The following is an 18,174-nucleotide window of genomic DNA, read 5'->3' on the forward strand; positions in this document are numbered from 1 at the left end:
AAACACCTTCCGTCAGACCACTGCCCTATTCCTCTCACCAGCTGTGTTTGCAAGGTGATGGAATGTATGATTCATAGCTGGCTGGAATGGTGGCTCAGGTCTTGGAATCTACTAACCACTGCACGTTGTGGATTTAGAGTGCACCGTTCTACAGTTGACAGTCTTGTCACTTTGTCAACCAATGTCATGAATGGTTTTTTGTGGAAATAGATGATGGTGGCAATGGTTTTTTATTTGGAGAAAGCCTACAACACCTGTTAGAGAACTGGTATCCTCCATCACTATACATGAGGCTGCCTGCACCATTTCCTTCAGGAAAGATGGGAGTTTCTGGTCATGTCCATCTAACGGGAAATGAGGTTGCTGATGCTGCAGACTTCCAGTCCTCCTACTTCGGCGCTTGCTAACTTTGTCATTCCTTCGGATGCTCTTTGTGTTGCCGTCTTTCAGCAGATGATATCACTTTAACATCACAACTGGTCTCCTCTTCACGGTGTAATGTAATCTACCATTGGAAATAAGGTTCATCTAAAGTGAAGAGTATGATACCCATAGCAAGGAGTTGAAGTAATTTCATGACTGCATTATGTTGCCAGAAAACATGCTTACTGTATTAATTTAATTATAAATATGTTCTTTTGTAATGTAATAAATATCTGCAACTTCCGGACACATGTTAGCTTGCCTGCCACTTCTTTTTCAGTCTTGGAGGAAGACAGTAGTGCTTTTGTAACCAGTGATGTACAACATAGTTAGATAATCAATATTCATACTAAAAATGTTAAGAAGTGTTAACTTTCATTGCAAATAGTGTAGTTCGAACCAAAAATTTGAATAAATATAATGCTTAGCAAAAAGTATTGCCAATCCACTGGAGTTTGTTTAAACATAAGAAAACCCAGGCCATGTTCGATGTTGGAATGATCATTTTGCAGACAAAGAAAACATGAAACCCCCTAGACAAAAAAGATGTGCAGTTACTGGGTATGTGATCTTTCAGCAACTACTAACAAATTGGTGCTGAAAATGTGTTGGGACTGGACTTACTATTCCCATTCAAATTGCTTATTGAATGGAAACCAATAACACGTAGTGAGTGTGTTGTCCTACCACACTAACCCTGTAAGGTTCTATAAACTATTCTTCAGTTACTTAAGAAACCAGTAAGATAACCAGTACAACGGGAACAGACTGCGGGGAATTTAACTTCTCCCAGTGACATGGCTGACTACCTCTCGGACCTCTCACCGCAAGATCATTTCAGCAAGGTTGCGTATTGGCCACTGTCTTTTTAGCCATCGCCATTTGTTAAGTGGTGATCCCCCAACACTTTGTGCTCATTGTCATCGACCTTTGATGGTTTGCCATTTCTGGGTTCAATATACTTTTTTAACCGGTTATATTCCAGTGTGTTTACCGTCTGAGGTATCTGTTGTTGTAGTGAGTGAATTGTTGGCTGTTGACCGCGTTTCACTTTTTATCCATCTTAGCAGTATGGCAAAGGACTTTTAATCTTCAGTTCAAGAACTCAGCTTTCTCTTCAGCTTAATTTGTGGAACTTTCCCCAAAGGGGAGACCTTGTTTTTAGCTCGTTTCCTTCTGTCAATTGGGCTTAATGTTTCAGTTTCTTTTACATCTCCATCTTCTAAGATTGAGATGGACACTTATGACCTCAGTTGTCTTTGTGTCCTTAAAAAAGAAAAAAGAAAAAAAACCATGCTTTGCAATGGAAGCTAAAGAAGGGCCTTTACATACCACCATTTTTTATGGTTCTACCCATCAATCAGTAAAAACCAACCCCTTATAGCATCACTTCATCAGTAAATTCGTTATTCCTAGCCAAGAAGCCAAATATAAATGAAACCTGTTGAAAGAAACAAGACAGTTCCGTTAAGATTTTAATACATAAGTGAAATCAGTAAGTTTGTGTATCCTAGCCATGGACATTCAACAGTAGTTTGTATTCATAAAGATAGTGGCACTTAATTGTATTGCTGACTTGAACATCTGAAAAATTAACAGTGCACTCAGTGGTTCTCTGGTGCACTGTGCCATTACGAAAGTAAACATCCAAACTACCTAGCTTGAACAAGCTTCTAAAACTTCAAATTTTCTCTTTTTTTTAAAAAAAATATATTTCTTCTTCTAAATCTTCATTTTTTTTTTCTTTCTTTGTGTCACTTTGATGAAATAAAACTACAGTTGGCCCAAGCAGTGCTCAAGTGACTCATGAAAGCCCTTTGTAAATGGTTTCAGTATTTTTGCGGATTAGCATGTTGAAATAGACTGACAGACACAGTAGTTTTACGATTTTATTAAGGTATAGATTAAAAATGTCTACAAACTGGCATTAATCAGCTCTCGGAAATTCCAAGCATGTGTTGTAAGCCATCCAACTCCGAACACATTTTCAAAGATAAGAAAATCTGTATTATTATCACTTCATAACTAATAATTACTGGTGAGAAAATTTAGATTTAGTTATTCTAACGATGGTTTCTTTGTTTCATTTTTAGATATGAAGATGGCTATCAATATCAGAATATATTTGGACCTCTTGTCAAGTTGGAAGCTGATTATGACAAGAAACTGAAAGAGTCTCAGACACAGGAGAATATAGAAGTTAGATGGGATGTTGGCTTGAACAAAAAAATAATTGCATACTTCACACTGGCAAAAACTGATGGTGGTATGTTGCAACTAATTCTGTTTGAAACTATGTTTGTAGAAGCTGTTCTTTTGAGTACTAACAGTTCAGAACTGAATTTCAAAATTGAAAACTAAATTATGCATTGAAATTGCAGACATGAAACTCATGCATGGTGATGAACTGAGACTGCGTTACTTGGGAGAGATGCATAAACCGTGGTCTGGTGTTGGTCACGTCATAAAAATACCAGACAACTTTGGTGAAGAAGTGGGTATTGAGTTGAAGAACAACAGTGGTGCACCAACTGAATGTAGTTCACATTTTGTCGTAGATTTCATTTGGAAGTCAACTTCATTTGATAGGTATTTCATGCAACTTTATATTTTATCAATCTTTATTAGATAAACGTATAAAATTCAATTATTGTATTGTAATTTTTGTCTGCAGAATGCAGCAGGCACTAAGAAAATTTGCGATGGATGATTCTTCCGTGTCTGCTTACATTTATCATCGCTTACTTGGGCATGAAGTTGATGAAGTGTTATTTCGTTGCCATTTGCCTAAACATTTTTCTGCTCCACATCTTCCAGATCTCAACAGATCACAGGTTAGTTTTGCCATTCTTAACAAATATAATGAGCCTTTATGAGGAAAAATTTTCCCAAACTGAACATTCAGTACGATTTTGAGAATGTAGTAAATATTACATGGTGGCCTTTGCCTTTGTTAATGTTTGTGAAGTGCGGGGTACTTCCTTGCGATACTTGATTTCAGCCTTTTTTTTCCCCACAACAGTAATACAGGGTGATTCAAAAAGAATACCACAGCTTTACGCAGAGCTAAGCACTATCTGTGGGCGAATTAAGGGAGCTATAAAGTTTCATTTAGTTGTACATTTGTTCGCTTGAGGCGCTGTTGACTAGGCGTCAGCGTCAGTTGATGCTAAGATGGCGACCGCTCAACAGAAAGCTTTTTGTGTTATTGGGTACGGCAGAAGTGAATCGACGACAGTTGTTCAGCGTGCATTTCGAATGAAGTATGGTGTTAAACCTCCTGATAGGTGGTGTATTAAACGTTGGTATAAACAGTTTACAGAGAATGGGTGTTTGTGCAAAGGGAAAAGTTCTGGACGGCCGAGAACGAGTGATGAAAATGTAGCACGCATCCAGCAAGCATTTGTTCGCAGCCCAGAAAAATTGACTCGCAGAGCTAGCAGAGAGCTGCAAATTCCACAATCAACTGTATGGAGAGTCCTACGAAAAAGGTTCGTTATGAAACCTTATCGTCTGAAATTGGTTCAAGCACTGTCTGCAGCTGATAAGATTAAAAGAATCGATTTCTGTGATTTTATCCTTGCTCAAATGGAAACAGATGAATCTTTCGTTTCAAAGATTGTGTTTAGTGATGAAGCAACTTTCCACACTAACGGGAAAGTCAACCGTCACAATGTCTGTATATGGGGCACTGTGAATCCGCGGGAAACAACTCAATATGAGCGTGACTCGCCTAAGGTGAACGTTTTCTGTGCCATTTCAGCCAATAAAGTTTTTGGTCCCTTTTTCTTCGAGGTGCTACTGTAACTGGAGATGTTAGAGAATTGGCTGTTCCCTCAGCTCGAACAAGAAGCACAACAATTCATACTTCAGCAGGATGGAGCGCCACCACATTGGCACTTATCTGTCCGTAACTACCTGAACGTCAACTACCCGAGGCGATGGATCGGCCGCCAGGCAGCCCGTGACAGAGCACTTCATCACTGGCCTTCAAGAAGCCCTGATCTTACCCCCTGCGATTTTTTCTTATGGGGGTATGTTAAGGATATGGTGTTTTGGTCACCTCTCCCAGCCACCATTGATGACTTGAAACGAGAAATAACAGCAGCTATCCAAACTGTTAAGCCTGATATGCTACAGAGAGTGTGGAACGAGTTGGAGTATCGGGTTGATATTGCTCGAGTGTCTGGAGGGGGCCATATTGAACATCTCTGAACTTGTTTTTGAGTGAAAAAAAAACCTTTTTAAATACTCTTTGTAATGATGTATAACAGAAGGTTATATTATGTTTCTTTCATTAAATACACATTTTTAAACTTGTGGTATTCTGTTTGAATCACCCTGTATATTGTATATGTCTGTATTATTTTTAAGCATCTTCCTTGAATGTGTCTTTGAATTAAGATGGACATACTGGTAAGTCTGTCTGTCTCGACTACTAAGTTATGCGTGTCACGAAGAGAACTTTTCATTCATTTTTAAGGCAAAGGTCCTCTTACTTCTGCATTCTTGATGTACATAAAAGTCCGCTAATGCTGTGACAACCACATGTGAATAAGTTGGGCTTCTGCGAGAATTGAGTGTGAAAAGTTCATTAAATGTATGCTAATGCATGCATTTTTACATATCTGTTGCACCTTTTCAGTTGAGAAAATTAATTTACATGCAGTGTGGTTCAGTGCTGCTAGATGTTTTAGTAATGTGATGTTACTAAAATGTGGAAGTTGGCAATGTTTCCAGTTGAAGAAGCCTGAGTAGTAGATTTATTAACTGTAGGCAAGATAATGAAAAACTGTTCATGAAGAGGGAAAGTTGTTGTCCTAAAATGCTAATTTGGGGGTGTATACATCCACACACTGATATTGAGCTGACAGTTGAAGTACTTAAATTATGCACCTACTCATGAACCTTAGTCAAAGGTTGAAGAATAATGCATTCATTATCAGCTGAACTTTATCACATGATGTCCCATTTGTTGTTGTTTCCTTTAATTATTCCCTCAAAACTGTCGGTATACCTTATTTTATTTTACCCCTGCTTTTCAGTTCTATATTTCCTTTATTTGTAGGTTATATGCATGCATGTGTGTGCATACATGTGAGGGAAACAATAATTGATGTTTTCTTTCTAATCTACTTAATGAAATGAAACAGTGAACTCTCCTGAAGTGTACCAGGGAGATGACAGTTAACTGGCTCATACAGAAAACCAGCTAGTAAATATATTTTCTCTTCCTCTTTCCCATCAGTGAATTGCGAAATTGTTATTATGCCCATTGTTTCCTTTTGCTTCATAGTGGCTCACATTTAGGTTCATAACGATGAAAAGTACAGGGTGATTAAAAATGAATGGACTTTGTTTCAGAGCTCCACATATAGACTGAAAGCAACTCCCTGCGTTTCTGTGAATTTTAAACGGATGTTGAATCTGAGCTCCGTTTGTGGCTCGGTAGATGCTTGTCAGGTACTGCAGTTTCTGCCTGACTTTTCCAGTGTAACCCGATCAATGGAGTCACCCCTGCCAACAATCCAGTGCCTTAGCTGCTGTAAGTCATTTGCAGATAAGGGTGCATAAACCATGTCTTCACACAGTCTCAAAAGAAAAAAAAAACATCTATAGGTGCAAGGTCAAGGGCTACAACGTGCACGGAACATCATTTGACCAAGCATTACCAATCCAGTGCTGTGGAAGATATTCATTGAAGTGGCTGTTTACAAAGCTATGCCAATGTGGCGGGACTCCATCCTGCTGCAAAATGAGGGTGGGTACCTCTTCTGTCAAATGAAGCAACGATGAGAGAAAAAGTGTATTGAGATAGGTTATACCTGTAACGGTTTTTACGGTCTTGGCTCCTCAGGCAGTTTTCATTCGGACGATCATGCCTTGGTTTCGACTTGATAGCTATATACCCATGTTCGGTCATCTGTTGTAACCTTTCATAGAAGTATTGGTTTGTTGTTGACTTCCTTCAGCTACGTCGTTTTTGGTCAAAATTCAACCATTTCAGAACACTTTGCTGCTAGACGTCATGCCCTAAACATAAAAAAAAATGCATGGCATGAGCCAGAGGATAATTTAGTATTATCAGCAACCTCTTTTACAGTGATTCAATAATTTTCCAGTACCTTTTCTTCACTTGTTGCACATTGTCTTCAGTAATTGATGTGCTAGGACAACAAAGGCCGTCATATCTTAAACACCTTATCGACCTTCTTTTGAGCATTTATACAGGGTGTATACGTCACGGAACAACCGGGAGATCCGGGAAAAACCCGGGAATTTTTTCATCTGGAAGAAAATCGGGGGAAAAAACCTGGAATTTTTTGGAATTCCAGGAATTTTTCATAGTGTTAGTTTCCAGTTAAATTTTTTGAATTCTGACTGGTAAGAACCGATGCCCTAAACAAAGGATATTATTGTATCCCGCTACTGCAGAATAATACTTCAATAATAAAACATAAACGAGAGGAAAAAAACGAAAGTAACTTAAATTGCAAAGGAAGTGCACCATATACGACGACACACACACTGCTCGTGCAAGTGTCTGCCAACAGCAAAATGTGTCAAAGGATTTAAGAAGACTATGCAATGCTTCATAACAACAAACTGCCGTGAAGTCACAACTGTTTGCATTGGATTCGTTTTAGAGTTAAGAGCGGACTCATGCGCATGCGCAGTTGAGTCACGTTTGACTTGTAGATTCTCCCGCTTCTGGCTGCAGGAATGTGGCCGTTGGCTGTGCAAGCAGTCGCAGTAAGCATCTAGATGCTACCGGCAAAAGGGGGTGCCAAACTCATATTCTTGAGGAAAAGGACTGTTTCACAAATCGCCTAGCATCCAGCACACATTTATCTATCGATTGTTCATATGATGTTGAAACGCTTCCCTGTTGGTTTTTGAACACATTTTAAGTTGATTTCTGAATGAACCATAAGTTGATTTTTTAATGTGTGATGTCTGTCAGGAGAATCCTCGTCGCATCTAGAAATAAACTTTCAGCGGGCAAAAGGGGGCGGGGCTATACAAGCTGATCAAAGTAAAGCCAAACGCATGACTGCCAATTGCTGTCTGATTGGGTATGCGAATGATCAGCGTTGTTATAATTGCTAGCGAAATCTATAGATTCAGACTACCAGAATGGAAATAAACAACTGACAGGAATAACAGGTGAGAAAGACTACGTATTATCTTCTCGGTGTATCCAAGAAAATGAATTTTGACATAAAATTTTTGGCCTGATCGCTATACTAGTAAGAACCAGTTGTACAGCCCCCTGCTAGCAGCTGCTTAAGTTCTATTTTGGAAGTAACATGGAAAACGTGTTGTACGAACACCTAATAGTGCCTAACTGGAAAATAATCGCAGGATAACTAAACCTGTGATACTGGCAGGGTTAGTGAGGTTAACGCGGAAATAAATTTTGACAATGGCAGGAATACCTACAGAATTGGTGATGACAAGATTGTTTGTTAGAACGAGGAAGGAGAAGTAATGGAGGCATCGCACAAATTATGGAAGAAAAAGACGATTTCAAATTTATATAAAAATTTCGTAATACTGCTATTTGATCTCGTGCTTGAGAAACTGATGCGTATGAATGAAATGTGAAACTATTTCCTAACATAAAGCTTTTTGCTTGTAGTAGGCCTAATAGGCATTTAATATTGGTACTTCATGATTATATTCTGTCTTCTTGTAAAAATGGCCATTTGTGTCAGAACAGTCTCATTTATGTGGTGTGTTAAAAAATTGGTGCCATATTAGAAAGCCCTATTTTGTTTCATCCAGCAGACAGTGACAAAATAGACATAATCAGATCGAGAAACCACACCGGTCTTGAGTATTATTTGTGTTAACAGCTTTTTCGGTATTAGATAATGACATTTCGATTTTTCATGTAGCAAAACGTTTGCCGAAATTTGATGAAGTAACAGATTCTTTCGCAGAAAGGAAAGCGCGCTTCGTAAAGCTGTAGCAAGATTAGAGAGAGGAAAAAATGCTAGGAGCTAAGGATTGAATAATTGTGTAATTTCTTGCTTATCGTCTTTATTGGTTTTATTTAATTTTATATCACGCAAAACAGCAAGTTATTAGCTAGTAGGCAATAAAAAGTGCAAATTTTCTGAAGAGTTCTTGTTCTCCTGATTACAAATAATACCATTCACTATCAATAATATGCCCTCAATTCCTCGAACACATGTATTTTATGTTTCAGACTTTTCAGATAAATATGCGCTACAAGATGAACATATTTTTGAAAATGCGTTTTTTAGTATTGACCCAGTTCTCAAGTATCGGAGATCGGGATCAACTGTTCGCTGCATTTAAAGTGCATGTTTTCATCTTCTAGCACATAAGGCATTTTGCCATAATAAACAACCAAACATGATATAACACAGTACTGGTGCTCCAAAAAAATTTACGTCCCGAAAACCACACTGAAAAGCTTAATATCAGGTCGAGGTCTATTTGATTGGGAGTCTGGACATACGAATGTGCACTTTGAAGTATGCACATTAAATGTGCTCATTTTAGTATGGTTCACGAAATTCCGATGCTCTTGAAGCATCATCTGATGTCTTGTTTCTTTCATGACATATTGTATGATCTTTTAATATTTTACACATACATACATACATACATACATACGGGCTTCCTACGTCATGATAGCTGCTCAAGGGCGATGTCTCCTGTTATTTGCGCTCTCTGGCAACTGCTGAAACGATCCTATTTCTAACAGGTTGTAGGAAAATATTGCGAATGGTGGTTTGAAAACCGTTACTTTCAAAGCAAATAACCTTTTACGTAAATTGAAGTATGTGCGAAAATGTACCATGAATTTCTTAAATCTGAGCATTTGACTCCTGTTAAAAAAAAAAAGCACTATTTGATGACGAGCCATTTAGAGGAATTTCGAACTCTGAAAATCAGACGTTTATGTCATAGTCTGAAGCACTACTGTGTGTGTGTGTGTGTGTGTGTGTGTGTCCTAAAATTCCTTTGCAGCACACATTTTGAATATGTATGTAATGCACCCATAAACAATTACACATATATATACAAAAAGGTACGGCCAAACTTTCAGGAAACATTCCTCACACACAAAGAAAGAAAATATGTGATGTGGACATGTGTCCGGAAACGCTTCCTTTCCATGTTGGAGCTCATTTTATTACCTCTCTTCAAATCGCATTAATCATGGAATGGAAACACACAGCAACAGAAAGTACCAACGTGACTTCAAACACTTTGTTACAGGAAATGTTCAAAATGTCCTGCATTAGTGAGGATACATGCATCCACCCTCCGTCGCATGGAATCCCTGATGCGCTGATGCAGCACTGGAGAATGGCATATTGTATCACAGCCGTCAACAATACGAGCACGAAGAGTCTCTACATTTGGTACCGGAGTTGTGTAGACAAGAGCTTTCAAATGCCCCATAAATGAGTCAAGAGGGTTGAGGTCAGGAGAGTGTTTAGGCCATGGAATTGGTCCTCCTCTACCAATCCATTGGTCACTGAATCTGTTGTTGAGAAGCGTACAAACACTTCGACTAAAATGTGCAGGAGCTCCATCGTGCATGAACCTTAAGTTGTGTCGTACTTGTAAAGGCACACGTTCTAGCAGCACAGGTAGAGTATACCGTATGAAATCATAACAGTGTGCTCCGTTGAGCATAGGTGGAAGAACGTGGGACCCAATCAAGACATCACCAACAATGCCTGCCCAAACGGTCACAGAAAATCTGTGTTGATGACGTGATTGCAAATTGCGTGCGGATTCTCGTCAGCCCACACATGTTGATTGTGAAAATTTACAATTTGATCGTGTTGGAATGAAACCTCATCCGTAAAGAGAACATTTGCACTGAAATGAGGATTGACACATTGTTGGATGAACCATTCGTAGAAGCGTACCCGTGGAGGCCAATCAGCTGCTGATAGTGTCTGCACACGCTGTACATCGTATGGAAACAACTGGTTCTCCCATAGCACTCTCCATACAGTGACATGGTCAACGTTACCTTGTACACCAGCAACTTCTCTCACGCTGACATTAGTTTTATTGAACTTTATAAATCATAAATTTTAAAATATTTAGTATTTCAAAGTGTGATAATTATATGAATTTTATTCCATATAAATTATTGATTTTTAAGAACTTTTGTTAAACTACTGCTTATAGGTGGTATACAGCTCAGGTGAGAGGAAAGAAGTAATTATTGTGTTAAACTGCTCCCACTCCCCCTCTCTCCCCTTCCATTAATTTATCGGGAGCTTCGTGACATTCTTTCTCTTCACGTCTGGAATTCCCAAAGAATTTTTTTATTTCCATGTTTGAGTAGCCAGCGTGGTTATTTTGATTTAATTATACACCATGCAGCATTGTGCAGTCAGACCGTAACTATGTCACTGACTTGCAGTAATAATACAACCAACTTCCCTTCACCCTCACAATATGATCTACCTCCTGTGTCCCTACGAAAAAATGTTAAATATTTAACTTATAATAGCAAAATTGTTGAAAACAGGCATAATAACTGCAGATGTTTTCTTTTTGTCATATATTATGAGAACTGGAAGCAAAGATCAAATTTACTGCAGAGTCAGCGATATAGTTCGTCTTCTCTCCATTGTTTATCAGTTTTAAACATATTTTTCTTCATTTCTTTTCATATTAAGTAATCACTATAAAGTATCTCTTTTCTATCTATTGACAATGTTGGAAAACACAGATTGCTCCTTGCTGTGAAGATGACGTTAAGTTGCTGGCAATCACGGTTAAGACACTTATTTATAAACATTTGGCCACATTCTTTGTCAGGAAAAGAAAGAGAAGTGCACATCATTCGTTAACACAAACAAGTACACATGACTGCCAGCTCCAGCAGCTCAGACCAAAATGCTATCTGTTGCTTTATCAATTATTTTTCAGTTTTTATCTCTATTAACAAATATTTCGACAGCTTAAACCCATCTAGATAGATATTGTACATACACACACACACACAAACACATTTCTGAACTATTCAAAGAAGAACAGGTATGCATCCAAGTGACAATGTCGACAACCTCCTGCAGTTCAGCAGGTTGCCATCCTGCCATTTTCAAAGCAAAACTGCAGCAAATACACACAGCTGGTGTGAATTTTAAACCTCGTTGAGCAGAGCAGAGCAGTTCTGGAAAGAGTGGTGTCACTCTCATCGTGTGTGCGTGCGCTTGTGCGCGTGCGCCTTAATGTTGTCGGTAATGTTCCTCAAAAAAAATTTGCATTTCCTTCAGGGGTTCCCATTAAGTTTCCAAAACATCTCAGTAAAACTTGCAGGCTGTTTAAACCTACCAGTAACAAATCTTGCAGCCCACCTCTAATTGCTTCAATATCCTCCTCCATCCCAACCTGGCACAGATACTAAACACTCAAGCAGTAAGAATAAATCACTCTAGTATCCTAGTTTCCTTTACAGATGAACCACACTTTCCTAAAATGCTCCCAATAAATCGGTCAACCATTTGTGTTCCTTATCACAATCCTCACTCACTTGGTCCATTTCATATCGTTTCGCAACGTTATGCCCAGATATTGAAATTACATGACTGCGTCGAGCAGGGCACTAGTAATGCTGTATGTGAACATTATGGTCTTGTTTTTCCTACTCATCCGCATTAACTTGCATTTTTCCACATGTAGAGTGTGCTGCCATTCATCATACCAGCTAGAAATTTTGTCAAAGTCATCTTGTATTTTCCTACAGTCACACGACGACGACACCTTACTGTGCACCACATCATTAGCAAAGAACCGCCATTTGCTGCCAAAATCATTCATGTATACAGAGAACAGTGATCCTATCACACTTACTTAAGCACTTCTGATGGTACCCTTGTCTCTGATAAACATTCGGCATCCAGGACAACATACTGTGTTCTATAACTTAAGAAGTCTTAGTGCCACTCTCATATTTGTGAACCTATTCCATATGCTTCCACCTTCCTTAACAGCTTGTAATGGGGCACTGTGTCAAACACTTTCCGGAAATCTTGAAATGTGGAATCCACCTTTTGTCCTTCATCCATAGTTTGCAGTATATCATTTTGGGAAAAGGGGAAGCTGAGTTTTGCATGAATGATGCTTTCTAAAACCTTGCTGATTCATGGACACAAGCTTCTTGGCCTCAAGAAAAGTTTTATATTTGAACTGAGAATATGTTAAACTGTCCTGCAGCAAACCGATGTTAGGGATATTGGTCTGTAATTTTGTGGGTCCATTCTTTTGCCTTTCTTATGTGCGGAAGTCGTGTGCACTTTTTTCTAGTCACTTAGAACTTTGTGCTGGACTAGAGGTTCATGATAAATGCATGCTAAGTAAGGGGCCGATGCCTTAGAGTACCCTTTGAAAAACTGAATTTGGGATTCCATCTGGAACTGGTGGGTCACCTGTTTTTAAGTCCTCCAGTTGTTTCTCTATGTGAGCAATGCTTATTACTATGTCGTCCATATGAGTCTGTGTCTGATGGTCGAACAACAGTATGTGTGTACGATTCTCCTGCATCAACAATTTATGAGCACAAAATGTAAAGCTTGGGCTTTCATTTTACTATCTTCACCACATCAGACTGGTCAACAAATGACTGGATGAAAGCATTAGCCCCACATAGTGATTTTACATAGGACCAGAATTTTCGCAGGTTCCCTGCCAGATCTTTTTCTAAGGTAAGATAGTGGTAGTAGTTACTTGCTTAGTGCATAAATCTTTTCAGATGTGCATGCATATTGATTAACCTTTGCTTGTCGTCACTTGTGGGTTCTCTTTTGAACCGAATTTAGATATTAAACCATGGGGGTCTTCTCTGCCCTTAATGCACTTACTGGCACATAATTCTTCAAACCATAATTTACAATCAGCTTAAACTTTGTCCGTAGTTCCTCTTCAGCCGCCTTACTGGAACTAAGTGATGTCAATCCATTGTCCAAGTTAGATGTTAACAACTGCTTACCTGCTCTTTCTAGCAGAAACACTCTCCTAGCCTTCTTAACTGATGTACAAACTTTTGTAACCATAGTTGTTATAATGACATAATGATTGCTGACATTGCCAGCAAGGTAAGGCCTGTTTGTAGCTATGAGACCTAAGATATTTCCATTACATTTGGGCTGCCGAACAAGCTGCTAAGGAAACATTTTCAGAAAACATGTCGGAAAGTACTTTGCATGACTCTATCTGTATCCCCCTGCAATGAATCCATACGGGTTAAAGTTGCCTCCAACTAGTATTACATAATCTGGGTATTTCTTCACTACTGACTATAGACATTCTTTGAATGACTCTAGAACTGTAACAGCAGAATTTGATGGCCGGTAAAAATGTCAAAAAATTCACTTGATTTCACCTAAATATGTTGTGTGTGACCAGATAGCTTCACAGTTGCACTCAACCTTGACTTCAGTAGAGACAATATTTTTGTCAACTGCAATGAATGCTCCCCTTCCTGTGGCCTCTTATCTGCCTTTCCAATATACATTCCATAACTCGCTAAATATTTTGGAGCTTTCCACAACTAGTTTTAGCCACCTCTCTGTCATGAGAAAATTTGAGAGCGAGAACTTCCCTGGAGGGCAGTAAATCAAGGAGCATTGTTACGAATAGCTTGGCAATTTACTGATAAAATTTTGACAGCCAAAGTGTCTTTACTCTGAAGAAGGTCGGAAATCAGTTGCTGCGTATCAACGGGTGAGTGTTAATCAGAGTACCTAGAGCTATAGCCTAGGCTAAAAATTCTCATGTGCATTCCACAAGTACTCTGCTACCCAAGTAGCTGCTTCCTTTGCATAGTGCACAGCTCTCGTATTAAGGCGAATCCTACAAACCCCGTAACAATAATGCAGCTCAAGAAATCTGCAACAAAGACCATCACAGAGTCAACAGATCCTTCGGTAGAAACCCTCCACTCACCTCTAAACTAAAGGACCCCAATCTATTATGGGAATTATGCAGCAAATTTCAAGCTCTGCTTGCAACCCACTTGTGAGTCCAGCAGACTTGACCACTTCTGCCAGCCACCTGTATGAACTAAGTAAGGATGGCCTCATAAGCCATGTGACAGGCGTCGTTGGTGCCAATGTGAGCCACACATTGCAAATAACTGCACCCTGCCTGCTTGATAGCTGCAGGCAAGGCCACTTCAAAATATCAGAGGAGACACTCCAGCCCCCGGCATTACCTCTGTCCCTCTGCCTTTCGTCAAGGGAGAGAGCAAGATCCCATGCAGAATTTAGCAAATACCTCTACCTCTATTTACAATGTTACTTGCGTATTTAATCTCGACTGCTTCCCTACTGACTACTTCATCTGCCTTGAGATGACTGGGTGTTTGCCGTGTTCCATCATTTCATCATCATTCATGAAAGTGGTGAGATCGGACTGGGCAAAGTTTGGAAATTGTACAGGTTAAGTGCGACTGTGAAGTTGTCTGGTCACATATAACATATTTAGGTGAAACAGCTGCACATTTGAGTGCCCCGCAAACAAATCATTATAATCATCATCCATACTGACTGTATCCTAATAGCTGGAAGTGCACGCCACAGTAGTAGTAGTAGTAGTAGTAGTAGTAGTAGTTGTTGTTGTTGTTGTTGTTGTTGTTGTTGTTGTTGTTGTTGTTGTTGTCTTCAGTCCTGAGACTGGTTTGATGCAGCTCTTCGTGCTACTCTGTCCTGTGCAAGTTCATCATCTCCCAGTACCTACTGCAACCTACATCCTTCTGAATCTGCTTGGTGTATTCATCTCTTCGTCTCCCTCTACGATTTTTACCCTCCACGCTGCCCTCCAATGCTAAACTTGTGATCCCTTGATGCCTCGAAACATGTCCTACCAACCGATCCCTTCTTCTAGTCAAGTTGTGCCACAAACTTCTCTTCTCCCCAATCCTATTCAATACCTCCTCATCAGTTACATGATCTATCCACCTTATCTTCAGCATTCTTCTGTAACACCACATTTTGAAAGCTTCTATTCTCTTCTTGTCCAAACTAGTTATCGTCCATGTTTCACTTCCATACGTGGCTACACTCCATACAAATACTTTCAGAAACGACTTCCTGATACATAAATCTATGCTCTATGTTAAATTTCTCTTCTTCAGAAACGCGTTCCTTGCCATTGCCAGTCTACATTTTATATCCTCTCTACTTCGAGCATCATCAGTTATTTTACTCCCTAAATAGCAAAACTCCTTTACTACTTTAAGTGTCTCATTTCCTAATCTAATTCGCTCAGCATTACCCGATTTAATTTGACTACATTCCATTATCCTCGTTTTGTTTTTGTTGATTTTCATCTTATATCCTCCTTTCTAGACACTGTCCATTCCGTTCAAATGCTCTTCCAGGTCCTTTGCTGTCTCTGACAGAATTACAATGTCATCGGCGAACCTCAAAGTTTTTACTACTTCTCCATGGATTTTACTACCTACTCCACATTTTTCTTTTGTTTCCTTTACTGCTTGCTCAATATACAGATTGAATAACATCGGGGAGAGGCTACAACCCTGTCTCACTCCTTTCCCAACCACTGCTTCCCTTTCATGCCCCTCGACTCTTATGACTGCCATCTGGTTTCTGTACAAATTGTAAATAGCCTTTCGCTCCCTGTACTTTACCCTGCCACCTTCAGAATTTGAAAGAGAGTGTTCCAGTCAACATTGTCAAAAACTTTCTCCAAGTCTACAAATACAAGAAACATAGGTTTCCCTTTTCTTAATCTTTCTTCTAAGATAAGTCGTAAGGTCAGTATTGCCTCATGTGTTCCAACATTTCTACGGAATCCAAACTGATCCTCCCCAAGGTCCGCATCTACCAGTTTTTCCATTCGTCTGTAAAGAATTTGCGTTAGTATTTTGCAGCTGTGACTTATTAAACTGATAGTTTGGTAATTTTCACATCTGTCAGCACCTCCTTTCTTTGGGATTGGAATTATTATATTCTTCTTGAAATCTGAGGGTATTTCGCCTGTCACATACATATTGCTCATCAGCTGGTAGAGTTTTGTCATGACTGGCTCTCCCAAGGCCGTCAGTAGTTCTAACGGAATGTTGTCTACTTCGGGGGCCTTGTTTCGACTCAGGTCTTTCAGTGCTCTGTCAAACTCTTCACGCAGAATCGTATCTCCCATTTCGTCTTCATCTACATCCTCTTCCCTTTCAATAATATTGTCCTCAAGTATATCGCCCTTGTATAAACCCTCTATATGCTCCTTCCACCTTTCTGCTTTCCCTTCTTTGTTTAGAACTGGGTTGCCATCTGAGCTCTTGATATTCATACAAGTGGTTCTCTTCTCTCCAAAGGTCTCTTTAATTTTCCTGTAGGCAGTATCTATCTTACCCTTGTGAGATAAGCTTCTACATCCTTAAATTTGTCCTCTAGCCATCCCTGCTTAGCCATTTTGCACTTCCTGTCGATCTCTTTTTAAGACGTTCGTATTTGTTTTTGCCTGCTTCATTTACTGCATTTTTGTATTTTCTCCTTCCATCAATTAAATTCAGTATTTCTTCTGTTACCCAAGGATTTCTAGCAGCCCTCGTCTTCTTACCTACTTTATCCTCTGCTGCTTTCACTACTTCATCCCTCAGAGCTATCCATTCTTCTTCTACTGTGTTTCTTTCCCCCATTCCTGTCAATTGTTCCCTTATGCTCTCCTTGAAACTCTGTACAACCTCTGGTTCTTTCAGCTTGTCCAGATCCCATGTCTTTAAATTCCCACCTTTTTGCAGTTTCTTCAGTTTTAATCTACAGGTCATAACCAATAGATTGTGGTCAGAGTCCACATCTGCCCCTGGAAATGTTCTACAATTTAAAACCTGATTCCTAAATCTCTTTCTTACCATTATATAATCTATCTGATGCCTTTTAGTATCTCCAGGATTCTCCCATGTATACAACCTTCTTTCATGATTCTTGAACCAAGTGTTAGCTATGATTAAGTTATGCTCTGTGCAAAATTCTACCAGACGGCTTCCTCTTTCATTTCTTAGCCACAATCCATATTTACCTACTATGTTTCCTTCTTTTCCTTTTCCTACTGACGAATTCCAGTCACCCATGACTATTAAATTTTCGTCTCCCTTCACTACCTGATTAATTTCTTTTATCTCATCATACATTTCATCAATTTCATCATCATCTGCAGAGCTAGTTGGCATATAAACTTGTACTACTGTAGTAGGCATGGGCTTCATGTCTATCTTGGCCACAATAATGCGTTCACTATGCTGTTTTTAGTAGCTTACCCGCACTCCTAATTTTTTTATTCATTATTAAACCTACTCCTGCATTACCCCTATTTGATTTTGTATTTATAACCCTGTATTCACCTGACCAAAAGTCTTGTTCCTCCTGCCACCGAACTTCACTAATTCCCACTATATCTAACTTTAACTTATCCATTTCCCTTTTTAAATTTTCTAACCTACCTGCCCGATTAAGGGATCTGGCGTTCTACGAATCGGAGCACGCCACAGTCTCCATATTATATTCCATAGGCTTACTGGTGCCAGGACAGTGTTCTGCAATGATCAATTTGCTCGGCTGTTGTTAGCGTATGTGACACTTATGCTCAATACTCTGGTACTCCATAGTTATCAAAGTCTGACCAGTATATGATGTAGCACAACTGCAGGGCATATGCTACACACCCACCTTACGAGAACCAAGATAATCCTTGACGTAACCTAAAAGGACCCTAATCTTAGATGGT

General features: G+C 39.3%; 1 protein-coding gene across 1 annotated transcript in view; it reads left to right on the plus strand.

Annotated features, from left to right (window-relative positions):
- Positions 1-18,174, plus strand: part of LOC126281209 (regulator of nonsense transcripts 1) — a 113,281-nt gene that overhangs the window by 50,125 nt on the left and 44,982 nt on the right. Inside the window, exons 6-8 of the mRNA XM_049979946.1 lie at positions 2,517-2,689; positions 2,805-3,012; positions 3,098-3,257. Coding sequence (XP_049835903.1) covers positions 2,517-2,689; positions 2,805-3,012; positions 3,098-3,257 — 541 coding nt within the window. The remainder of the gene's footprint in view (positions 1-2,516; positions 2,690-2,804; positions 3,013-3,097; positions 3,258-18,174) is intronic.

This window comes from Schistocerca gregaria, chromosome 7, assembly GCF_023897955.1.
Source record: "Schistocerca gregaria isolate iqSchGreg1 chromosome 7, iqSchGreg1.2, whole genome shotgun sequence".
In the NCBI taxonomy this organism is placed as follows: Eukaryota; Metazoa; Arthropoda; class Insecta; order Orthoptera; family Acrididae; genus Schistocerca; species Schistocerca gregaria.